The 25,338-nt window shown below is 35.2% G+C and overlaps 2 protein-coding genes across 6 annotated transcripts; both read right to left on the bottom strand.

Moving 5' to 3' along the window:
* Positions 1 to 3,461: 3,461 nt before the first annotated feature.
* Positions 3,462 to 7,296, bottom strand: LOC137832558 (uncharacterized). Its single transcript, XM_068640775.1, has 9 exons — positions 7,065 to 7,296; positions 6,806 to 6,933; positions 6,473 to 6,520; positions 6,192 to 6,305; positions 4,941 to 5,009; positions 4,771 to 4,827; positions 4,398 to 4,538; positions 3,979 to 4,059; positions 3,462 to 3,862 (listed from the first exon to the last, which is right to left on the bottom strand). Exons 1-9 carry the CDS (start codon positions 7,195 to 7,197, stop codon positions 3,806 to 3,808), a joined length of 828 nt encoding a protein of 275 aa, XP_068496876.1. The 5' UTR covers positions 7,198 to 7,296; the 3' UTR covers positions 3,462 to 3,805.
* Positions 7,297 to 8,456: 1,160 nt separating this feature from the next.
* LOC137832557 (uncharacterized) lies at positions 8,457 to 25,124 on the bottom strand. 5 transcript variants are annotated; one of them, XR_011084584.1, is made up of 22 exons: positions 24,208 to 25,101; positions 22,847 to 22,961; positions 21,885 to 21,985; positions 21,663 to 21,754; positions 19,931 to 20,066; positions 19,731 to 19,799; positions 19,483 to 19,584; positions 19,081 to 19,179; positions 18,018 to 18,128; positions 16,874 to 17,080; positions 16,386 to 16,535; positions 15,227 to 15,322; positions 15,076 to 15,132; positions 14,467 to 14,613; positions 13,383 to 13,442; positions 13,192 to 13,296; positions 12,699 to 12,860; positions 12,454 to 12,527; positions 11,676 to 11,791; positions 9,269 to 9,360; positions 8,946 to 9,066; positions 8,457 to 8,861 (listed from the first exon to the last, which is right to left on the bottom strand). XR_011084584.1 is itself a non-coding variant. In XM_068640773.1 (22 exons), the coding sequence occupies exons 1-22, from the start codon at positions 24,871 to 24,873 to the stop codon at positions 8,709 to 8,711; spliced, it is 2,997 nt and encodes a 998-aa protein (XP_068496874.1). In that variant the 5' UTR covers positions 24,874 to 25,124; the 3' UTR covers positions 8,457 to 8,708. The 5 variants fall into 5 exon arrangements, 3 of the variants coding, with proteins under 3 accessions (XP_068496874.1, XP_068496872.1, XP_068496873.1); XR_011084585.1 differs by having other exon boundaries at positions 16,428 to 16,535; XM_068640773.1 differs by having other exon boundaries at positions 11,676 to 11,799; positions 16,428 to 16,535; positions 24,208 to 25,124.
* Between the last annotated feature and the right edge of the window lie 214 nt (positions 25,125 to 25,338).

Here is a 25,338-nt window from a genome sequence, read left to right as displayed (position 1 = left end):
GACAAGAACACGTAAAGTGTATTATACGTTATAAAATTACTAAAGTGTAATCTCTGAGGCCCTCCTCTTCAACTCGTATTTAAAGGAAATAAATGGTTAGGCGTGGTAGACCTGACCTATTGATTAATGTTAAATAGATTCCATTGTTAGCTTTCACATTTAGTATTTTTGGACATTAGTCATCATATATCATAACTCCATGGATCATAGTATTTCCACCAACGAAATTACGGTGATTGATTAGGTTCAGTCCAAAATAAAACCCATTTGTGAAATTAATCAAATATTTATATATCTGATAATGTTCTAAAAGAGTTGAAGTTTGGAAGAAGATAGGGGACAAGGAAAGAATGAAAGAAGGAGACAAGGAAAGGCATTGGCGAGTAATTATGCGTGGATTGAGGAGTTGGTAGGACATGAAAATAATAACATTTGGTGCACACTGCATGTGCCTTCCATGCTTTGTCTATGTTGAGAGTGACGGTCCAAAAGTAAGTCTTGTTCAATCTTTCTTTGTGAATGTGCATATACATACTCAAAGTCAGTGCATTAGACTTCTGTTTTGGTTTTGGCCACTTAAAAATTATAACTGAATTTGAGTTACACTTCCAAATTTTTGATTGAATAGTTAAAGTATTTTGACTTTCTTAGCGTTTTTGAAGAAGACAACTAGCAAGTAGCTTCAAATTTCTCTGAAAAGAGTGCACTAGGTTCTGAAATCTAAGTTGCTCAATCAATCTTTGACAGATGCTTTTAGTTAAGAAATCAAAAGAAATAGTTCTTAATAGAAAATGAGATTATAATACATCCTCACACTCTAACTACTAATTAGGATGCTGTTAAGTAAAACCTTTAAAATTAATTATTTGGGTTAATATCAGGAAAGAAGACCCTGTTGACAAATGAAATAAGCTGAATTAACTTTGTAAGTATGGATGTATTATTACTCCAAACTGTGACAAAACAAAATGGGTTCCTTAGCCTAAATAAGCATACTTTTGCAAGTGCATGGAGTTGATAAGATACAGGAGACTTTATGACTGTGTCAGGTGTAAGAAGTGATGGAGTGTAGTTTTCTTTTCTTAGGTTTGTTGAGTTACTAACCTGCTCTAATACATTTTCAAGGTGCAATTGTGTGTCATGCATGCCAACAACTACTTTGTGGCCACCCATATGAAATAATTAGGGAGGGTGATGTTACTAAATTTCTTCATGTAGGTAAATGAAATGAAGGAGTGGGGGCAAGGTGGGATCTACATATAACTGAATTGGTTACATTAACCTGAAACAAGAAAGAAAAGTCTTGAATAGGTTGCCAAAATCTTGCATATAATAGGTGGAAGTCTCAACGTGACCATAGATTCCAAATCAGAGGTTTTTATTTTATTTTAAGGGTGAAAGCAGGGTTGTGGATGTGACTACATTATGTTCATATATTACATTTCTGGCAAACAGTTAAAGCATTTAGGAGAGTCACGCAAAGAAGAAAGAGTGGAATGTACAATCTGAAAGTGAGAAAATTGTGGCACAGAAGTTTCCATGTAGATCTGATATGTGCCCTCCTATGAATAACATTTATATTTGTATTTACAAAGAAAGTGGTTTGATTGGGGTGAGATTTTGATGTGGAATTTTTCTTTTTTCTTTGCTTTGTATGAGATGGTCCTGAAATTGACTGCGTAATTGGCGGAACTCTACTTGTCTTTCCAGCCAGTTTTTTCCAGAAGAAAATAAAATAAAATTGAAGAATGAAAAAGGACAAAGTTGACGAAGAAAAACACATTCCATATCAATTAGAGGCGTTAGTCCAAGAGAAGCACGATTCCATTTTCAAAGAGTTAGCTGCCTTATTCAGAGCACTTGAGATGGCAACTATGAGAAGGAAGTGTTTTCTTCCTTTATGTTAACCACTCAACCCAACAGTAACAATCATGAAGAGATATAGTAAAATATGTGAAAATCACAATTTGTTCATAGTGGGTGTGAATCAATCTAGAGGTGGAAAGGGGTTCCAAATCATAAGCGACAACAACAAAAGATTTGGTATTAGAATGTACAAAGCAGGGTTAACATTTTTGCGAAGTTTCCTGGCCATTCTCTTCCTAACATAAGCTCTTCTTTCTTGGGGTGCCCAGTTGGGGTCCTGGAGTCCCTCTGCGAGAATCAAGGGTTGGGGTTGATGGAAGGGACACTTGGATCTCCAAGAGGTTTGAGGAGGAGCAGTTCCCAACACCCTTTTGAGGAAGAATGAGCAGAGCCATTTTCTGAGAATGTTGGGGTTGGAGCAGAGAAAAGGAGGGTAGTCCCAGTTGAGGTAACAGGGGATTTGGGTGGCAATAAAGAATTGGGAGTGGAGGGATGGGGTGGTTGTGGGGCTCGTTAAGATGTGAGTTAAGGCTTGCAGCCTCTGCTCCCATGATGCTTCTTCCATGGCCCTCCTGCTTCACACAAGACACAAGGATGAGGTTAAGATCAGATAAGGTTTTTTCAAAGGATCAAAATTCCACACTTGAGTTTGCCTCCCTCATTCTCCCTGAACTTAACAACACACTACACACTTCTACTATTATTCCCCACACTCAAAAACAAAATATCCCTCTTTTAATTTTTAATCACATTAGTCTTTAGTAAAGCTTATGGCGTGGTAGGAATAGATAATTATACTATTTAAGCGTCTGATCACAGGATTACTCTCTAATTCTTAATAAGGAATATTCAGATTTACAAAAAATTAAAAATAAAACACTCACATGATCCACACAAAAATATATAAGTAAAATTGACATGTGTCCTAGGAACAAGAATGGGAGTTTATTTATCCGAAAATAGTGTATCAATTGTTTTTATGTTAAACCTAATTCATTATATAAGTAGTGGTTCTGCTTAAATGAGATGCAGACCGTCCTTTAGTTTAAACTTAGTAAAGTTAATAAAAATGGGTTTTAAGAAATAGTATATTTTATTGTAAAAAATAGTGAAACTAAAGATATAATTATTTTTTTATGTGCTTGATTTAAAGTCAATATTGTAAGAAATGTATTTAGTTAGTTTATCTTGAGATGTAAAGTCAATCTTAAAATGTATTTAGTTTATTTAAATTTTGGTTTTTAATTAGTTTTTTCATATATATATATATACACATACAATGTAAAGAAAGAGGGGAATTAAAAAATATATATAATGCAAAGAAAGAGAGAATTTGATATTAGAAAAGAGATATTTCAATATACATTGTATAATTATTAAAATTGAAGTAATGTAACTTATATTTGAATGTTTTATTATGAAAACAAATTAATTAGAACATTCATTAAAAAAAATCATCTAATATAAAAATTATGTAAAGTTGTTTCGATTCAGAAGTAATTCTTCAACATAAAATCAATTACGTGAAAAATTACATAAATAATATTATAATATTCGGTATTTCAACATAATTTAAAAAAAAATCTAACGTAAAGTTAAAAAAACTACACGCGTACTAAACTATTCATTGTTACTTTGCTTCATTTGTTTGTTGATTTGACATGACTTTCCCTACTGCTTGTATTTCCAAATACAGTAATCCATTCACCTCTCTAGATTTACTTTCCAGAGGGATATGTACAAGAAATAAAGTTGCATGAAATGCTACTATTCTCTGCTATTTGCAACCATACACTGATTCAATATCAAAACTAAATTAATCTACCATCACTGAGTAGCATTGTAGAAGGAGAAAAGTGTTGGAAGAAAGTTGTGAGTAGTCGCTGTAGAAACAAGTATTCCTGTTCAGTTAAAAAGAAAAACCTTGCGAGAATGGCAATTACGAAGAGAGCAACATCCAAGCACTCATTAATGGAAAGATGATTAGAGAAGAAGCCTGAAAACATGTAACATTGGTCAAAGAATTGCACAGTTATAAAGAACTTCTGAAATCCTAGAATTTATTCATCTAAGTTTTCTACTTGACAAGTAAACTGAAAGCTTTAAGCATACCAGGAAGAAGACTAATTCATCATTTGCAAGAGATGCAGTCAATTCATTTCTCTCCATCTGATCTTTGATAAAAGCTTGAAGCTACACATGTTAAAAAATTTGCAGCGACTTAGAAATTTAATGTCTTGAATGAGGAAAGCCCTAAGATGCTAAACAATAAAAACTCTACAGGCTTCATCCCACAAGACACACACATTAACACAAAAAATTGAAGTTCAAAAATTTGAAATTCAGAATGCACATGCTGGAACAGTAGTATGATAAACAAAGAACGTGATACCGAAGCATCAAATATCAAGTTTGTGTGGAGAATGAACTTCTCATCCTCATAAAAGAATAAAAAACCATTTTCATCCACAAATTTGAAATATCTATCTAATATTGTTAACTAAAAGCTTTATATAAGTTTCCATGCAGACCTGATGATGATACATTTTGGTCAGTGAAGAGCATCTCTTCAACTTATCTATAGCCTGCGAGATGAATGAACTGACTGCAGTCCTTTCGCCAAATACAAGTGAATCAAGTGCCCGAAGATCATCAAGAAGGATGTTGAAAAACTACGGAACAAACAATGATAAAGAAAGGGAGATAAGAAGTGATGGCTAATGGAATATATAAACGTGCTTATTTCTAGGAAGCTTTAGCAATTTCTCACATATCCTTAAACAAGAAATACCACCCTGGACGATTGTACTAAATACCATTGCAGACTTGATAAAATGTTAATTATCTGTATATTAAAAATTTAGTAAGCGCTCAAACTACATATTCAAAACACTTAAAACTTACCTTCAAGAATGTACATCTTGTAACGCTTGTTAGCCTTCGAGCCTTTAGAGTCCTCACCTTTGCACATACACAAGTGAGGAAAAAGAAAATAAATAAAAAGCTAAAAAAAAATGATGTAATCCTGGTAAGGTTTCCCAAAATATATAAACTAGAAAGTAAACTGTATATACTCTGGTAATGTGAAGAGCCTGCTCAAGATGCTGAACTTGAATCCACTGTTCATTCACAATTGCATCCATCTGAAACGGAAAAGACGAATAACCTCAACTAATGCTAGGATCTATAATCTCTTGCAACTTAGTCTCATTAATGTATAGGAAAATGTTAAATTGCAAATGAAATATGCCAATTCGCAGTGAACATTATATAAACTGAAATTTGTAACTAAAATACATTGTACATTGAACTATAATTAATTATGTTTTCCAAACTGACTTTCGTGCCACACACTTATACCTTCAATTTGATGTATCATGCCGACCAGTACCAGACTATCAGGACTTAGGATCCCAGATATAAGGAGATCACAGAAAGAGAGTAGAGAACTGATAGAATGGCGAGAGTTTTGCAAATAAAAGGGAGAATCTCTCCAAGGGTTTTCCCTTAAAACCGAAGATAGTTCTGTCATTCAATTATCAGAAAATGAATATAACATCAAGAACAGTGAATCCCTATTTAACCCAACCTCCAGTAAAAATCTGAGTCATCTAACGGCCTAAATGATAGCTAGCCACTAACTATCTTTCTTAGATGCCTCCGATTCCTACGAGGTATATCATCCAAACCCCAGCGCCATTGGGGTTGGGCCCTAATACCCACACTAAAGAGCTTACTACTTGGCAGTTCACTAGAAAAGGTCAAGTTAAAAACTCAATTTACACTACCATATAGTTAATTTAAGCTCAAGCCACCGTTTTCCCTTTTGGTCCTCATTAGACTTTTGAGATTGAAATTCCTACCAAAATAATAGAGAATTAACAACATGCAACATAAATTCCCTTATAAGTCTGCGAAACCAAATTCATTTTGAAGCAATAACAATAATATAGTATAATAATGAATGATCAAGCATTTCAGAAAAATAAATTGACTCCTGTACAGAATATTTGCAGTTGCCTTCAATACTAAAGGCCTTTTCCAGGTATCCACACTCTACAGTTCTTTTTTGTATGTGAAAAATTCCATGGCTATATGTAAATATACGATTTGGTGACTAATAAGGATAAAATATAGTGAATACTTACCAACTGCTCGGAAATCTTTCATTTCTTTTATATGCACAAGAAAGAAGTCTCACTGAATGGACCACATTAAGTTACTAACCACCAGAACCAGAAGATGTAAAATAGGACAAATCATACATGAAATAAAACAAAATAGAACAACATAAATCATGATAAATGATAGCATAACGCACAAACCTTTTCAACTTTTGAAGTAACCTCCTCTAGTTTCTCCTCGGTTTCTTGAGCTTTAGATTTTAAAATATGAAGATCAAAGTTGTTCCTTTTCAAGGTATGCCAAAGAAGTTGTACCTATGCATTTTCAATTCTATTTCTCAAATCAGTCGAACTTTCAATTAAATCCATGAATAAATGCTATAAATTATTTTCGGCTATAATATATGAACATAGTAATAGAGGGGGAGTGGGGAGGGAGTATAGTAATAGAGCCACAGTAGCCTTGGATTGGAGGAAAATACCTCTTCCTCCAGAGCTTTATTTTGTCTCTCGACAAGCAATGCATCAGACTGCAAGAAGAACAACACATGGTTTTAGAAAACAAAAAACAAATAAAAAATAAGTAGGCATCGATATGATGAATAAATTTAATCATATATTTTCGATTATCCGACCACAATAACAATTAATAAACTATCAAAACAAAGAACAAGAGGAACTTGACTTGGTGAAATACATTGGATGAATAAGGTCAAATTAAGTGAATAAGAAGCTCTAGCAAAAGATCTATAATCTAATAATAAGATAATGACCGCTTTGCAATTTCCCCCCGTTCTAGAAAATGTAAGACAAACCTTCATTGTAGAGAGAGTAGATTGCAGATGGTGAATCTGTTCCGACAATTCATTCATTCGCTTATCACACTCCTCCAGGTACACATCACTTTCTTTTAATCTTTTATTGCTTTCTTCAAGAACCGATTCTGCATTGAAATTATCCTCAAAATGAAATACAAAAAGAAGCATAAAATGGACACCGATATGCATAATAGAAGCAAATATAAGACCTATAGTGATCCAGATAAGATGAAGTAGAAAGTTGAATGAAAATGACCTAAGTGAGAGATTTTGACGTTGATTTGGTTGATTTCATGGTGAATTGGTTGGGCAGAAACAGAAAGCGAAGTGTGAAGAAGAAGAAGAAGAAGGATGGGAATGGAAGTAAGAAGGTATGGCAGCGCCACCATAGTGATGCAGTGCAGCTGCTTCTCTTCTCTTCTCTTCTCTTCACTTATTTTCTCTTCTCTTCTCTTCTCTTCGCTTCTCTTCTTAATTTCTAAAATTATTGAAATTTACAAATCTCAAAAACTTTAAACCATCCCTCATTTTTTAACTAATTTAAATATACAGATTAAAGTAATTTTATAAATTAAATTCGTCATTTACTCTAAAAATATATTTTAAAAAGTCATTAAGCAACGAATTAAAGTAAGCCTTAGTTTTTCATGTTTTAAATAAAATGTGAATATGCAAAGATATTTCCATTTTTTAAATGCAAATAAATGTCCATTTATAAGATGAACTCTATAAAAAAACTTTAAAAAATTGTTATTTTTCGGTTGAATATAAAGCTTAAAAAACACTTTTTTACTTGAATAATTGTTTATGAAAGAGTCTTTCTTTTAAACATAAAAGCTCTACCTTCAAAAATATAAATTTAATTCTCATATAAAGCATAAAATATGTGATTAACATACTTAGTAAAAACTTTACTTACTTTATATATATATACTCTATATAAAATTTATATATATGATACTGGTATAAAAACCTTTTATATATCGAAATTATTTTTAAATTAAAAAAATGCTTTTATTGTGCTTAGAGATTTTTTTTATATTTAAAGACAGTCTATAAAGTCCTCTGAAATTTTAAATATGTTCTACAATACAATCAAGCGTCTTATTTTCCAAGGTGGAGCTAATTTCCAATTTTGTCTCAAATGTATGTTTCTGTTCGAAATTCTTTCTCTGGGAATTTTCAATATCTTTTTTAGACAATTTTTCTTCTAAATTATGTTGAGAACATCATGACATGCGTTAAGTAGTAAAAATCAGAAAAATAAAGTTTACTCATTAAGCGTATTTTATTATGTCCTACATTAGTTTTGCTACACACACACGTGAAGATGACATATTTCTACTTTCTTATATATTATTATTTAGCCACCAACGTGAAATCATCTTGGACAAATAACTATTCTGTAAATAAATTAGTTAATTTTAGATTAGTTTCCCTAACTATATATGGTGAGATACAGATATAATTGACAGCTACATCCTATGCTTAAGCACAAGCATTTTATTGAAGAAAAAAACTCTTAATTGTATAATTGTCACAATAGAATGCAAGCATTTTAATGACTCGAGATTAGTGAAAATTGGAAAGATGGGGAAGTTTAAAGAAACTCAGATCTCGAATGTTTGTCATCTAGTTCAGCTGGATCGACGTCCAAAAGCAATCATAGCTAGGACAAGGATTTATATCTAGTATTGATTTTCAATTTTTCATCCCAAGATACATGGTATAGTAAAAGACATTCCTTTCTACACTTCAAAATATCAAGGCGCATGAAAAGCTGTATTCTGAGTTATTTGGTTATAAAATAAAAGGGAATGTAATAGACACTTTAATCTATAAACACAGATGATCGCCAATTATTAATCATTTTTAGCTTCGTCTGGTGGTACATTAGTGATCAGAGAGGGCATCGGCTTGGATCAATTTTCCATGTCCTCTCTGCATACTCTTGAATGGTCCTGTCACTGCTAAATCTCCCAGAACCAGAAACGCTAAGGATACTCATCTTGATCCACTTCTCTGGTTCAACAAATGCTTTATCTGCAGCAGCCTGTTATCATATTTAATCAAGGTTAACTTCTAATATTAAATACAAAATGATGGTAATATAATAAAAAAATTCAAATGAAAGTACCTGTGCCTCGAGGTAACTCCCAAAATCAGAGCCAAGTAGATAGAAATCTTTACCGATTTCTACCGTGTCACATAAAGATTTGAAGTAGTCTTTATAACCAAAATATCCATCTCGAACCATCCTGATGTCATATTAACAGCAGTTATGCATAGGAAAAAAAATGAACAATTAAGAGTAACATTCCTTATTTTAGTATGCATACTTTTAGGCAGAGTAATATATTGATAGTAAACAAAATAACAATTGAACCATGATATTTTATCTGCAATTGTTAATAATCCACTTATTCTTTAAAGATGGAAGTTATGTACCAATTTATTTACCTTAGCACGCGAGCAAACTGTAGAGGTACTTTTAAAGTAGATATTTTCTCACGCAGTTCTGCAACTTCTTGCACTTTTGCACCAAAGAGAAACTGAAACAAGTGTAGACATTTTGAATTGAAGTTGTTACACGAGTTATGATATTACAATTATTCATTAAATGCAAGCATGAAATCATATTTCCTCTTTGATAGGCAGGCAATCACAAAGCCAGGGCTGAGTCTAGTCAAGCCAACTACAATATTATATCCCTTCTAGGAAGCAGGGCAGTATACATAGGCATTTAAAAGCATCATCTGATTTAAGGGGCCATAAAATTCAAATTACAAATCTAATCCATAATTATCTAAATCTATATCAGTTTTAGTCCATTAAAATGAATTTATTTCAAATCCAAATCCAAATCCAAATCCATATTTTTGAATTTTAATGGATATGGATTAGATAAAGATTGGAAATATTTTTGGATTATCCAAATTGAATTTTGGGTTCAATTTTGACTTAGCCCGATCCAGGTTGAGCCAAGACAATCCGGGCCCAGGTTGAGCAAAGTCGGCCCAAGTCCACGTTAAGCAAGTTGTCCGGGCCCAAGTCGAATCGAGTCGGTATGGGTCAAAGTCGAACCAAGCCGTTCCAGGACAAAGTCGAGCCGAGTCAACCCTAGGCTAAGTCGAGCTGAGTGGCCGATATTGAGTTGACCGGAGTCGGTCGGGGCCAATATCAAGCCGAGTTGGCCGGGGCCCATGTCTAGTTGAGCCGATCCAGGGCCGATATCGAGAAGACCGGGCCAAGGCTGATGTTGAGCCGAGCAGGTCTGGGCCGATGTCGAGTCAAGCAGGTCCAGGTTGATGTCGAGCCGAGAAGTCCCGGGCCTATGTTGAGTCAAGCGGACCTGGCCCATGTCGAGTCGTCTGTGCCCGGGTAGATGTCGAGTTGTCTGGGCTCGTGCCAATGTTAAGTTGAGCGGGCCCGGGCCGATGTCGAGCCGAGCGGGCCCCCTGCTGTTGTCGAGCGGGTCGGGTCGTTGTCGAGACGTCCAGGCCCGGGCCATTGTCGAGTTGTGTTGGACCGGGTCGATGTCGAGCCGTCAAGGCCCAGGTGGATGTCAAGTCGCCAGGGCCCGGGTCGATGTTGAGCCATTCGGGCCCGGACTGATGCTGAACCGTCCGGGCATGGGTGATGTCGTGTCGAGCAATTTCAGGCCGATGTCGAGTGGTCCGGACCTGGGCAGATGTTGAGTCTTCCGAGCCCGGGCTGATGTCAAGTCGTTCGAGCCTAGGTCGATGTCAAGTGGTCCGAGCCTGGGCTGATGTCGAGTCGTCCAGGCCGAGGTCAATATTGAGTCGTCCAAGCCCGTGTCGATGTCAAGCTATCCGGGCCCGGGCCGATGTTGAGCTGTCCGGGCTTGGGCCGATGTCGTGCTGAGCGGTCCTAGGCCGATGTAGAGTCGTCAGGACCCGGGCAGATGTTGAGTCTTCCGGGCCTGGGCCTAAATGTCAAGTTGAGTGGCCCAGTCCGATGTCGAGTCGTCCAAGCCCAGGCCAATGTCGAGTCGTGTTGGACCGGGTCGATGTCGAGTCGCCGGGGCCCGGGTCGATGTTGAGCAATTCAGGCCCGGGCTGATTTTGAGTCGTCCGGGCCCAGGCCGATGTTGACCTTCTGGGCCCGGGCTGATGTTGAGTCGTCTGGACACGGGCCGATGTCGTGTCGGTCGGTCCCGGGCCGATGTCGAGTGGTCCGGGCTGATGTCGAGCTGTCCAGGCCCGAGTCGATGTTGAGTTGTCCGGGCTCGAGCCGATGTTGAGTCGTCCGAGCACGTGCCAATGTCGAGTCGTCCGGACCCGGGTAGATGTTGAGTCTTCCAGGCCCAAGCCGATGTCGAGTCGTTCGAGCCTAGGTCGATGTCGAGTGGCTCGAGATGTCAAGTGGTCTGGGCTGATGTTGAGCCGAGTTGGTCCGCGTCCAGGTTGAGTTGGCTTAGGCCCAGTTCGAGCCAAGTTAGTCTGTGTCCATATCAAAATGAATTTAATGTAATTGATAAAGTGAATTTAATCTAATTAAGAAAGTGGATTTAATCTAGATTTAATCTACTTTAAATAGATTTTAAAAAAATCCAAATAAATTTGATTTTGTTAAAATGGAATGGATTAATCCAATCCATTTATTTGAATTTGGATTGAATCTAGATTGGATTTTGAAAAATCCAATCCATAACCACCCGTAATTTGATTACAGATCAGCACATCTCCCAAGCAGAGTGACAGACAGAAAATTTATAGACGAAAAGAACTTAGGAAATATACCAAAGCAACTTGATTCCTAAATTTAAGAACCTTCCCTAATATTCTGAAGAGCACTATTTGATTGTGTTCAGAAACATGAAAACATCATGTATGTCATCACTCACCAAGTTATCTGACCCTATTTCTTCAATTATTTCTACCGTAGATCCATCTGCCGTAGCTAAAAGTAAACAACCATTCATCAAAAATTTCATGCTCCCAGTTCCTGAAGCTTCATGTCCTGCAGTGCTACAAGATAATTATTGCTGTCAATATGTAAGAAACTTCTATTGCACTTCTCAAAACTAAATTTGAAAAAATGGCATGGGAGGCAGGGTGAATGTATGGAAAATGTAAATTGCACAACATTGAGTAAGAATAAGATTGGCTAGCACACAGCCTAATGTGTCATTTGGTAATTGGTGCAAGTGAATATATTAATACCATATTAAAAAACCTCCAAGAGCAGTTGGATTTGCTAAATGATGAAGGATTGAATAGCATAAAAATACTTTGTTCTGTGTTTGGTTTAAAAAATGATGAGACATGACAAAACAAAAGAGGAAGAGGAGGTCTAAATATCTTTAACCCAAAAAATAGAGGATATTTTCTTGTAAGCATCAAAACAACGGTAAACAACTAGCAAGCCCAAGTGGGCTATCATATGTATTCCATCTGTGTATAGTATCCCCACTACCTGGTCCTACATCACTCTCCCTATCTCTTTTATTTGAAACTTAGTACATCATCGTTCTCCGTATCTCTTTTATTTGAAACATAGCACTCGTTCTTGATCATTGTGAGCATGGCAAATATCAAGCATCATGACAAATGAGGCAGAAGGCTAATATATTATGAGAATAAAAAAGGGAACTACGATGAACTCTAGCTAAATTAGGAGACCTTAAATGTTGAGAAAGGTCAGCCCCTGGTATTACCAATTCAGCAACAGAGACATTATAATCAGGGATGAAAACCTACAAAAATAATAAAGAGACTGGATCAACAAGAGATGTGCCAACAAAAATACAGTATACTTAACAGGTCCATCTTCAGTTGCACTATATAGAGAGAGAAATGCTAACAAAACGAAAGAACAAGGATAACAAAAAAGAATCACAAACAAACAGTATTGACTACAAAATCACCAATTTCAGAAGATCTCCGATATCAGTGTCATTATTGATTTTTTCTGCCACAGAATGACAAAGCTTGATAATCTTCTTAGCAATTTCATAACCAGGAGCGGCTTTGCCACCAATTATGCAAACGCGGGGTACAACTTTCCTCCTGTCATTCTTGTCCATATTCTGCAAGAAAGCAAGGAATAAAGGGAAAAAAAAGTAGTTGATGTCTCAGTATAACTCCAAGTGGAAAATGATGATCAGTATGCATGAGTGTATGATCAGTTTGTATGTAAGAGATTCCGAACTTAAACCCTAACTGGGGAATATCAGATTCTAGGTGCTAAGCTAAAATTTTTTTGCTCAAGTGAAGAAAGAACAAAAAGCATCATAAATAGTGAAAAATGATTTTCATTCCAAAGAAACATGTTTTTATTTTAGTGGGAAAATATATTTTGCTATTAGAAAATATAATTTATTTATAAGATCTTTTAGCACCAAAGGAACACGCATTTACCTTGAGACAATCATATCTATGGATTATTCCAAGTATATTAAGCAATTGTCTTTTGTATTCATGTATCCGCTTCACCTGAACATCAAACATTGCATCCAAACTGACCTGCAATTGTGAAAGATATAGGAAAATAACTTCTACTGTAGTAATGAAAAAGAAAAGAAAAGTTCAGGTAAAACTGTCACTTAAACCTTCACACCACTCATTGCTTCAATGTATTCAGCAAGCCTCATTTTATTGACCTTTTTAACCTACAATATCAAAAGGATACAAAGAGATATCAAGCACATCATATGATGCGTATTGGATATTAATCCCCTGCAAAGTACGAAGAAATAGGGACAATAGAAGAAAATGCACAAAAGAGTAATAAGACAAATGCTTGCCAAAGACAGAGAAAGGTTCTCTAGTCTCCCAATTCCCATTCAAAATCTCCTCCTCTGTAACATTTCCTCTCTTCTAACTAACTTCCAGTGTCTCCCCTCAGAGAAAGATATTAGCTAGTTGGTACCTCCCCTACTGTTTTGAGTCTTCCTGGATACACCTTAAAACGCTTATCCCACTGTTAGGAGTTAACTTCCAATCAATTCAACCCACTATAGAAGCTGCCCTGTCCTAAAGGCCAAAATAGGGGAATTTTTCCTGGATGGAAGCAGCTGTCCCCCAGGTTTCCTCCTCTACTGGTTAAGACTTCCAAAGGATGAGCCACTCAATTACGTGGCTTCCCTGATGCTTGCCTTTCGGGGTGGCTAGCACAGCCTCTGGACAGGGGGTTTCGGATTCTTCAATCTCCAATCCAGAAGGGAGGATAGTCACAACAGAGCTACTCTTCAGAGAACATTAAGTGAGAAACAAGGAAGACCAGGTGAATGCAGGCAGAACATGGCAATTAGGGCTTGGAAGCAACCTCCCCAGCTTGAGAGAGAACCTTGAAAGGGTAAAAGTATAGACGAGACAACTAGGGATTAATCTGCCAGGCAACGGATTGCTTCCTATTGGGTCAAAGTTAGCATAAACCTAATCAACCTCAGCATAAATCACAAGACAACGGCAAATATCAGCATATCTCTTCATTGTTTTGTGCAAGCTGCAAGTGGAATTTGAGCTGACGAAGGGTTGTTAACTAACAGTACCGTAGACACAGAATCAACATGGGGTTTCTCCAAGTAAAAATCGCAAACAGATGGGGATGTTGACATAAACAATTCCAGTAACTATCATACTGGAATTCTGCTGTTCCATATAATAAGTAATAAATAAAACTTGAAAAATTACCATCTTCCATTCTTGATGGAAATTAGGATTGTCAACATGATCTCTCAATCCTGTCAGAAGGTCAGCATTACGTATCCAGGCTTCAGTTCCTAGCCACTTCGATATAAGAGCACATAAACTGGGATTGCTCACCACAATCCACCGACGCTGACAAAATATCAATTCATTGACTCATTAATTGTTGCACAGTGCACTATAATCACACATTTTTTTAATGAAGAATAGTTGCAATTGTCAAGAACCACAAACAAAATTTACTCTGAAGAGAAATAATAACAAATAATTGCAAAAGAAGCATTTTAAACTTATTTGGTCAATGGACAACACTATTTAAGATGTAATCAAGATACACACAAGTCTCCCAACAATGGTACTCACAAGGAGGTAACAAAAAATCATTTAGCAAAAACTAGATTTGTGTATTTCAATTGAGTATTGACAGCCTTTATAGTTACAGACAACAATTCTATACATAGAAAGGTAACTTTTCCAACATATAAAACTCCATTCCTGAGTAAGCCACGTGAGCCATTTCATATAACTATACATTCATAGAAGGAGAGCAACAGTAGCATTATAGATTCACTGTAATAGTAACTGATTTTCTACCTGGGTTACACCATTTGTCTTAAATTGAAATTTTTCTGGCCATAGCTCATAGAAGTCCTGCAAAGTCAAACCAGTAATTTATTGCTTTATGATTTCACAATCAGCCAAGGTGATAAGAACAGTGAAGTGATTTGGTACAATTAATTCATACCTTAAATGTTGTCCTTTTCAGTGTATCTAGATGTAATTTTGAAACACCATTCACAATATGGGAGCCAACAATTGACAAGTTAGCCATCCGAATGTTCTGGAAATGCAATACATAATCACAAAAACTATACATTAAACAAACCCTTCCTTGAATAACATATCAAGAAAACAAGCATCCCAATTACAAATTTCTTCGAATTTGGAAACAATGTTTCAATATGCTGGAATTACTATCCCACAGTGCACAAGAATACAGAAGCATACATCTGTTGTTCAGGCTAGAAGCTAGTTAGTGCAATAGCTTATAAGAAAAAAGACATCCCTAAGTTGTATCATATGATCGTGAATTACCACAAACTCCTCTCCTAACTCACATAATTCTTGCAGATGCTCTTCATTTGTATGCCATCTAAATCAGGACTCACATGCACTGCAGTCATTTTAACTCAATGCCTAAATGGTTGCTGAATTGAATCTAAACTTTATGTGCATTCAGGAGTTTATAAATATGAAAATAATAAGAGTGGTATAAATCATGGATTAAAGCTGTATAGCTAGTTAATAAATGCAACTTTTAGAGAGACAAGAGGAACACCTCGGGGTAAGAATGGCTACTAACTGAAAATGGCTTAAGAAAGTGAGCACAACTAATGCTGAATGGATAAGGGTGGTAGCAATTGACTCCAATCTACAAATTAAAATATATGAAGATATCTAAGATTATCTTCTAGAATTAGTTTCCCTATTTCCTTGTTGACCTAGAATTGGTTACAGTTTGTTCCCGGCTCTCTAGATCAGTCTTTCTCATTTTGTGATACTAACGGGGCAGTGTACCTGATGAATGCAAGTCCAAATCAGGAGCGGCTGTCCACTTTGGTCCAAACCTTATTTCATGGTGGTCCCATAAGTAACAAGTTTTTTCCAGATCCAGCACTAAGGCTGAATGTGGCAGCCTAGTCATGTTACAGCAGATTTTTGGGTAGGTTAATCCTAGTATAATATCATATTTGTAACCAAACCACTGGATTTCACTCATTCCTTAAGCTTTATAATAAAAATAGTATACATTACACTAGACATTATCTGATAGTTAAATTGAATAACTTAAAATATTTTAGAGTGGAAAAGATAAGCACATGCAGAAAGAAATTGTAGCCTACCAAATTTACCAGATTAAGCATTGACAAGTTGTTCAAGAATACCTTCACAGCACCTTCTTCAACAATTGACATCCGGGACAGACGGTTGTAATCTAAACCAATCTTTTTCTTCAATTCCTCCATAAAATTAAAATTTATTTCATATAAAATCTGAAAAGAGCATTTAAAATATTTGTAAATATAATCATACTACAATAAAAGATTAAGAATAAAGAAAGTATTTTTTGAGACAATAACAAAACAAAATTTAGATTCATCAACATTTCCATTCCGAATTACTGAAATTTATGGTTTAACAAGGAAAACTCCCTAGAAAAAAAAAAAGTGGACCATGCAGTCAAATGTTCCCATCCTTTAGCCAAACATAAAAGGTGAAAAAAGAATCAAACGTACCTGTTTGCTGTCATTTAATTTGCTGGTGAAATATATATCTAAGGTAAAATACTGCATAAAATACAGAAACTCAAGACATATTTTTATGAACATACTTGTAAATGACGAGGGAGAAGGCTGCCGAGCAGATCAACAGGGATTTTCTCCAGTCCTTCAGCTACGACTGTGTGAGTTGTAAAAGAGAAAACTTTGCATGCAATGTCCCATGCTTTATTCCAGCCCAGGTGTTCTTCATCTACTAATATTCGCATAATTTCAGCAATTGAAAGGGATGGATGGGTGTCATTTAGATGGAGGGCAACCTAATACAGGAAGGGAAGAACATAAGTTGCAAGACAGTAGTGAGAACTTAATTATGTCACTAGTGATAATCTAATGCATAAAACAAGTTTAACTCATGTCCGCTTTCACATATACTGAAGCAATAGATAGAAATCTGGCATGGTGAGTAATTTAGGATAGTCACAGAATAGTTAGCAGATAAAGTTGTAGAGATAGGAGCTTTGAATAGGATGAGGGGAGAAGAGTGGGAATTCTGTTTGTTATCATGTGGGAACTGAGCATTAGCTTGGTTTTAGCAAGGAGAGAAACCATTTATGAAAGGGAAATCCTTGGAAGGAAAACCCTCTCCTTAGATCTTTGAAATTCACTAAACACTGGACTCTGCCAAAGCATTCTTTTTCCTTTTCTTTCTCCGATTTTCATGTCTCCCTCTCTAAAAACTATAAAGAACCCATTTCTAACCTGGTATAACCTGAAAACTCCCTCAATCCTAATGGAATAAAATCACTACAACAACAAAAAAATATTTAATTACTCATTTTGTTGCTATAGTTACAAAAAAACATCCTTCAAGTACTTGTACTTAAAACATTCTTTTAGTCCCTACACTTACCATTTTTAATCTCTTTTAGTTCCCACAGCAAGGACAAAAAGAGATTAAAAATTGTGTGGAAACTAAAGGGATTTTTTTTTAAGTGTAGGGACCAAGAAAAAAAAATTTAAACTGCAGGGACCAAATGAATAATTATACAAAAAAAAAGGAAGTGGTGTCAATAAATGACCATGGGACCTGGAACTTTGAATGATCAGTTGATTTTGAGAACCTTCTCACCATATGAAAGAGGAACATTTAAAAAATATGTAAACTACGTATTATTGATAGTATTGCAATAATGATTAGTAATCACCATACAATTAACAACCAAATGTGGAAGTACGAAATATTTGACAATGAACCTTATCTGGCAACTCATCAAAGTTATTATGTGCTTCTTTGAACCTTCGGATGATATCTTGCAAAGATGCCGAGACAAAGAAATATTGTTGCTTCAATCTCAGCTCCTTCCCCTGAAAAATATACTAAAAAGTCAGTGGTGACCCAACAGACATTCCAGGGTGGGCAGTTGCACCCCCTCAATTTTGTAAAATTACAATTAAATATATTAAATTTTTATGTTTTATCATCCCATATTTGTAATATTGACCCTACAACCAAGCGAGAGACCCATATGTTAATGTATGAATGTGTAATTATACTATTTGTCATCACTAGTCTGGGATCTTGGATCCGCCACTAGTCGGTCAGTGGTAATATGATAAGAGGGATTGAATACTCCTCATCTTTTAGAATGGGGAAAAATGATTACGAAGCCATAATTTATCACATTCATGAAAAATTTAAGTGACTTAATAAACTTCCCAATGTAATGTTTCTACACCAGCTGGTATGCCAAACAAGACAGTCAATATTGTGTGGGAGACTACTAAAACAAGCTAAAATAGAATGTGTGGAATCTTGCACTGAAAGCTTGAGAAACATAAGTAATGCACAACACTACACATTGACGAATGAAAACTGAGAACAAAAGCAGAAGATGAAAAAGAAAAACTGTGTTTGTTCAACAATTGGCACCAAATTCCTTCAGTGAGCTTTCACCATAAACTTTTGCAGATAATAAATTCTATAAACAAATACGTTAAGTCAATAAAAAAGAGATAATTTTCAATATAAAAGATTTTAAAACAACTACACAAGCCACAGAAAGATCAGTGCAAGAATCTGCTAACAAAGTAAAGCCTTATACGTAAATTATCTAATACAATGAGGAAACAATGAAACTATAGTAATTAATCTTGAATGAAATCAATATTGGTGTCCCTGTTTCTTACAATCATAAACCAACAACCAAACATATGGCACTGCTAGCTTTTTATTATCAATAACAGAGACAGTGTACAAATTCTGAACAGTTAAAGGCAACAACTGCATCAGAACATAAAAATAATAATAAAGGCATACCTGATGATTACGGTCATCAGGGTACAAAACATTACTTATAGTTTCTGCCCTTTGTCTGTTAACAACAGAATTAATGTAGTCTCCAGTGTTATAAGCTTCCTACAAAAACAATAGGAGAAAAGGGTTCAATAGTCTAAGCCCAAACAAAGAAAAATATATGCCAAACTAAACAGAGAATAATGAACTGCAGCAGACCACTTTTCATCTTATTCTATGCTTAGTCAGTCTCAGTAAAGGTATGACCATATTTAATTAATGCTTAAAATTGAATAATTTATTGAAAAAGCCGCATGACCATACTTAGTTTTTCTTTATTTGCTTAAAACCTATATTATGATACAATCATGCCTATATTTCATACTCGAATTTGGAGCAGATGCTTATTCATAAGAGAATAATTACCAAATCAAATCGATTACTAGGTTTAGCAGCCCATAGTCGAAGGTTGAGGGTATTTCTTGTCCCGTAACCAGGTATTGGGTTGTCATAAGCCACAGCTTCAACCTGTAGTTCAGAAAGAACAACTTTGTCATCAACATTATGCACATTCTAAGAGTCGAAATGAAATGTAACACAGGTAGCAGTAGGCAAAAATCTAAAATATTAAAAAGAAATGTAATTACAAACCAAATTAAAAATATTATTCTTACCGTCTCTCCAGGGACCCAAACTTGATGTTTTTCTCCATTCAGATCAGCCTCTTCAACAGTCCCATAGAACTAATCCATCCAGTATAACAAAGTTGCAGTCAGTTTGTAATTTTGAGGTGATAAAGTGAAAGAAAGGCAATAATATGAACAGAAACCATAAAATAATTCAAAAAGGCATAAAAGATGGAAGCTGGGCAAACCTTCACTTCATATGTTACATGAATCCGCTCTATCTCCCAAGGATTTCCAAAGTTCAACCAATAATCAGGTTGTTCATGTTGAAAGCCCTCCACTATGACCTGACGAAACAACCCATATTCGTATCGCAGCCCATATCTGCATAGTGAAGATCAATCCCACAAACTCAGCGGACAGCAGCCTGTCTTTATATAATAGCCATATTTGTTTTCCATACAACAAAGAGCAAAATATGTATACTTCTCTTTTCTGCACAGTTCCTGAATCATCAAGTAGGTTGGAACTTGAAACAAGTATAAGAATAACACTCCAAAATTAACTGATCAATAGGATGTAAACTTTTATAGTACTCAAGGTTTCATAGGCACAATTAGTACAGAAACTGGTAAAAAGTATTACTGACGATAAATACAATTCCAAATTCATAGTTTTAGGACAAGACACTCAGAATGTGAACTACAATTTAGGCACTAAGCAATTGAGACACAAATTCATTCTTATTTGGCAATAGCTACACACGATGAACAAACTGTCGAGACTTGGAAAACCTTTGTCTTGTGTTGGATACGAAATTTTACAATTTTTAAAACATTTAAATACATTGAATTTAAATTAATCATTTTAAATTATTTCATTTTCCAAATGTTCTTTTGAATAAGACAATTCAAATTATTGAGTTTTAATTTTCTTGTTTGGATAAAGTAATTCAATTACCACCAAATGCCAATGTCAAATAATTGCTAATAATTAAAAATATCAATATTGATGATATTTGTTACTCCATCTTGGTTGATATAATTTTTTGGTCCAACTTCGTCAAGATTTTTTCAACTGATATTGATAAAGTTTGTTCTCCATTGACGTAGATCAAGATGTTTTAGTTTATGTCAACCACAATTATTTAGACTAACGCCAAGTGAGGTTATTTCTACAACACTATTGGTTGCGTTGCAGCCATCATTGACAAAAGAAATCCTAGTTAATGTTGGCCGAAAACTATTGACAAAGAATAATATTAGCGTGAATGTAGAAACTAATTAATGCAAACATTGACAAAAAAAAATAAGCATGATAGACGTCAATCATAAAAATATAGTTGCATCCGCAGAAAAATAACCTCCCCAACATTGGTGGAGAAAACATTGCCTCAAGTGAGAAATAAAAGTGGTTCACAACAACAACAAAGTAATCCTAATAATACAAATAAAAAAAAATAACTCAACCACACCAATAAAAAAACTAGTCGACATCAACTGAAAAATACCGCTCCCAACAATGTCTCGGTCTTAGTGAAGTTGATGATGCCCCAAACAAAATCAAGTTAAAGAGAAATTACAAAGAGAAGCATTTTAAAAATCTTACTTTTTAGGTGCAATTTGAAATTTTATAGTTTTAAGTAATCCAATTACTCTCTTAGAATTCTAGAATTTCAATTTATTTTGAAATTCCTTACCCAAAATACATATTTTGTCATAAAGCATTTCAAGTTTTCTATAAAAAAAAATTAACCTCTTAAAAATCCCTATCCAAACACACTATTGGGGCATCATCACAACTAAATATGGCCAAAAAAAACTAAGTATTAGATTCCAAGCTTATAAGGCCAATTTCACAGCTGACAGACTATATCTACATTTAGAATATCCATTAAAAAGTTAAAACAGTAAGGTGAAAACATTACTGATTCAAACCTGCTAGAAATTTTTTACAACAAATATGAAGGTCACACCATACCCCCATGCAGGATAATCCAAAGTTGCCAAAGAATCCATTTGGCATGCTGAAAGACGAGCAAGGCCACCATTCCCTAAGGCTGCATCTCCTTCCTGGTCAGGGAAGTCACATAAGTATATATTAAGGGATAACAATAACCACATGGAATTCTCACTGAGATAACATATCTATAACAGTAGACTGGGAAATACAAAATGATTAAATTAAAAACATTAATAACACCTGCTCGGCCAAAACTTCAAACTCAAATCCAAGTTGGCTTAGGGCCTCTGCATATTGATCCTGGATGCCGAGATTGATTACACTATTTGACAAAGAACGACCTGATATCCAAAAAAAACATGTGTTCTCAAGAATTGGATACAAGAACAGCAGCAATTGTACACTTTCATAAGCACCACCATTCATCAAATGAATGAAAAGAATGTGGTATCAGTTTATTTATTTGTTTGACTTAGCTATAACAAATCTAAGAAGAATTTTTGGACTACTATAGTTTCCTTCGTATTTAAACCACCAGAATACTAAATCGTATAGATACTTATACCAGAACACAAAATATATAATAAAAAAATGTTATTCACATTGGTCATACATAATAAGCTTTGACAGGAATTAGTTTGTGCATTTGCTTTTCTTTCAAAATAATAAATATTTCTTATATTGTTGTTTTTTTTTGGTTATTGACTAGGGTATCTCCGATGGAATTACTATCAGACTAACCCCTTGGACAATGTAGCAACTAGGAGCCCCTTTCAGATCTGAAATTTGGTCCACCCACTCAAGTGTCTTGCTCATTGCAGCTCAAACCATTACAGGTAAATATATATTCTATTATGAGTTCTCTTGATTACATAGAATCTCGTAATTAATTAATAACTAACAAGTAAGGAAAGACTTAAAAATGAAGAAAGATTTCTGAATCACTTGAGGTAAACCTCGGTGTAATTGCTTAAAAAATCATGATTAAGGAAAGGAAAATAAGTCAGAAAATACACAGCGCCTAAACAGGAGATACTGTCCAAGAGAAAGTTTAATATACTTTTTTTATCATTCATAGCTGATTAAACTTATACATGGAACTTGCACATGCTTATAATAAATATAAACTAATTTGGTTCAACAAATAAATACTAAATAAAGGCTAATGTGCCAAACAAAATTTAGGGCATCACTTTAACTACCCATAAGAAACTCAAGAGAAAGGAAGTAGAGGCGTTTAGGTTTTGTTCTCTTGAAGTAACTGTGAGTATCATGCCAGCGTTCAATCAACCGATCTCTGACACTGTGTGACAAAGCCTACAAATATCATCACACAAAATCAATTTTTTTATGATATCCACTAAGAATAGGCAATCAGTAAGTAAAAACACTTGTATTATTTTATGCCCTTTATAACCTACAGAATTAGATCTCAAGATGTCAAACAGATAATAGTGGAATAAGCTTTAATGTTATATATCTGAAGACTGAGTTCCTTCAACATCAAAGTTTGCTGGATAAAATGAAAACATGAATAACAATATGCCATGTATTCCTTCAAGGTCAATACAAAAAACTTCTATAAACATATCATAATGACACTTCTATCATCAAAATTGCTTAGTCACCCACTCATTCTACCAACATCCTTCAGTAAAAGAAAGGGTCCAACGAACACTCTAAAGAGTGTTGGTTCAGGCGTACTAAATATATCATATTAAATACTCATTTACATAAAAAGGCATGTGCAAACTAATCTTCGTGTTTTTTTATATAATAAATGTTTTCTTTCCAAATAAATACTCAGTTTTTTTCCATAAAAAAAGAAAAACCGCAGTAAACTTCTTGTTTTTCAATAGGATTCCTAGAGATGATTTTTAAGGGTGTTCAAATCCGAACCGATTAAAATAAAAAAAAAATTAAATTTGGATATTTTTCTCAAAAAACGAGCTATTCGAATCAATTTGTGGTTTGAAATTTCGAAACTAATTCAAATCAATCCAAAATAAATTATTTAAAATATTATTATATCATCTATTATTTCACTTATATACGATAGATGTCTATGCGAGAGAACAATTTAGCATATTTGATCAAATAAAATAGTCTAAAGCACATATAATATAACAGATAGTTACAGTGGGCTTAGGGCTTACAAGGTTTATTCAAAAACTTTTCCTAAATATATGTTTCTAAATTTGAGAAATAAATTAAATCTTTATGACATACCTTCATTAACAATGAAATACCTTTTTACTCTCAAATTATATTTACCAATACTACACTTTTGTTTAATTTTCTTTTTCTCTAGCTCTCACTATCATCACTTTGTAGATCTTATCATTGATCCTGCACAACTGCTTTAGATACTTAGAAAAAAAGCCACTGTAGTCTACCTAATTCGTCAAGAATTACTTGGCGTGGAGTGTGCCTGGTACCAAAAATCTTTTCTTATCTCGTACTCTTTCAAATAAATTGCACAAATACAATTCACTTTTTCCCTCTTGCAAATCATAGAGAAGGACATACATAAATCAAAAGCAATGTAGTTGAAAGGCAGAACCTGATAGGCTTCGAAATCGTCAAAATTAAACCGTGATCTGGCCACGGTGTACTCAACATGATTCAGAATATCCTTTTGAAGACTGAAAGGGTCGTTCTTGAGAAACCCATCCATTAAGCTAAACATTCTCTCTGCTTTCGCGCGACGCTCGCCGTCGCCTTCCACCAGGCCAGGTCTCCTCACCACAACCCCTGGATTCCCCGCTGCCGGTCTCGCCACCAAGACCGTGCCGTCGCCGTCCCCACCGACTGCTTCGGCCAACGCTCGCTTAATCCTCTCCAGGCTGTCGGAGTCCTCGATTTTGTTGCCATGCGAATCGGTGACGAAGAACTTCTTCACGAAGAAGTCGCCCTCGAATTCTACTGTAGCACGGTCGACGGTGAGGCCCAGGACCTTGAAAACCCTGGTGATGACCTGGAGAAGGCCGATTCGGTTACGGGCGCGGATGACAAAGGCGGTGGAGTCACCGGCGTCGGAGTTGTCGACGGCGACGGGTGAGGAGGAGAAAGCGGAGTCTCTGGTGGAAGCTTGCAACGGGATGCTCCGGCGAGCAGTGACGTGGGAGACGGAAAGCGAGGAGAAATGTGAGAGAGAAGGGAATGGAGAGAACGGATTGATGAGAGATGAGAGTGAGTGAGTGAAGAGAGGGAAAGAAAGTGTTTGCATTTTGGGGAAGAGTTCAGAATGAGTGAAGTGGTGACATGAGAGTGAGAAGAAGAAAATGAGAAAGAAGAAAATGAGAAAGAAGAAAGAAGAAAGAAAAGAATAGCGGGAATCGTGATCTTTCAACTAACTACTTTTAAAAGGAGTTTGTCTTTCCGATAAGAGGAGGCAAGAATCCTGTGATATCATATGCTTGCTACTCATGCCCGTGTCTGTTCACAAGTCAAACCCAAAGCTTATTTTTTGGAATATGCAATACAAATAAACAAAAAAATAAATAAATATTAGGACCACATGCTTACACCTTCTAAATATATTTTCTATTGGTTAAAATTTGTATTTATTTTTTAAAATAAATTTCTATTTATAATTAAAATATTATTGTATGTGTTCTCACCTCGTAGACAAAGGGTATTCAGAGTGTTTATGCAATTTTCACATTACATATAATAATAAATTCATCAAAAA

This window comes from Phaseolus vulgaris, chromosome 6 (assembly GCF_000499845.2).
Source record: "Phaseolus vulgaris cultivar G19833 chromosome 6, P. vulgaris v2.0, whole genome shotgun sequence".
Lineage (NCBI taxonomy): Eukaryota > Viridiplantae > Streptophyta > Magnoliopsida > Fabales > Fabaceae > Phaseolus > Phaseolus vulgaris.
Note: the sequence above shows the minus strand (reverse complement) of the source record. Positions and strands in the feature narration are given on the sequence as shown.

Bases quoted from the DNA above. Each gene is read 5' to 3' on its own strand.
- LOC137832558 (XM_068640775.1), bottom strand. From the start codon at position 7,197: ATGGTGGCGCTGCCATACCTTCTTACTTCCATTCCCATCCTTCTTCTT. The intron at 6,521-6,805 runs GTTTGTCTTACA...TTCTTCTTGCAG, and splicing joins CTACTCTCTCTACAATGAAG to TCTGATGCATTGCTTGTCGA. The intron at 5,010-6,191 runs GTTTGTGCGTTA...TTTCCGTTTCAG, and splicing joins TTACTTCAAAAGTTGAAAAG to ATGGATGCAATTGTGAATGA.
- LOC137832557 (XM_068640771.1), bottom strand. From the start codon at position 24,873: ATGCAAACACTTTCTTTCCCTCTCTTCACTCACTCACTCTCATCTCTC. The intron at 19,180-19,482 runs GTAATTATTCTC...TTGTTTTTGTAG, and splicing joins CTAGTAATCGATTTGATTTG to GAAGCTTATAACACTGGAGA. The intron at 9,361-11,675 runs GTGAGTGATGAC...CACTTGTTTCAG, and splicing joins AAATAGGGTCAGATAACTTG to TTTCTCTTTGGTGCAAAAGT.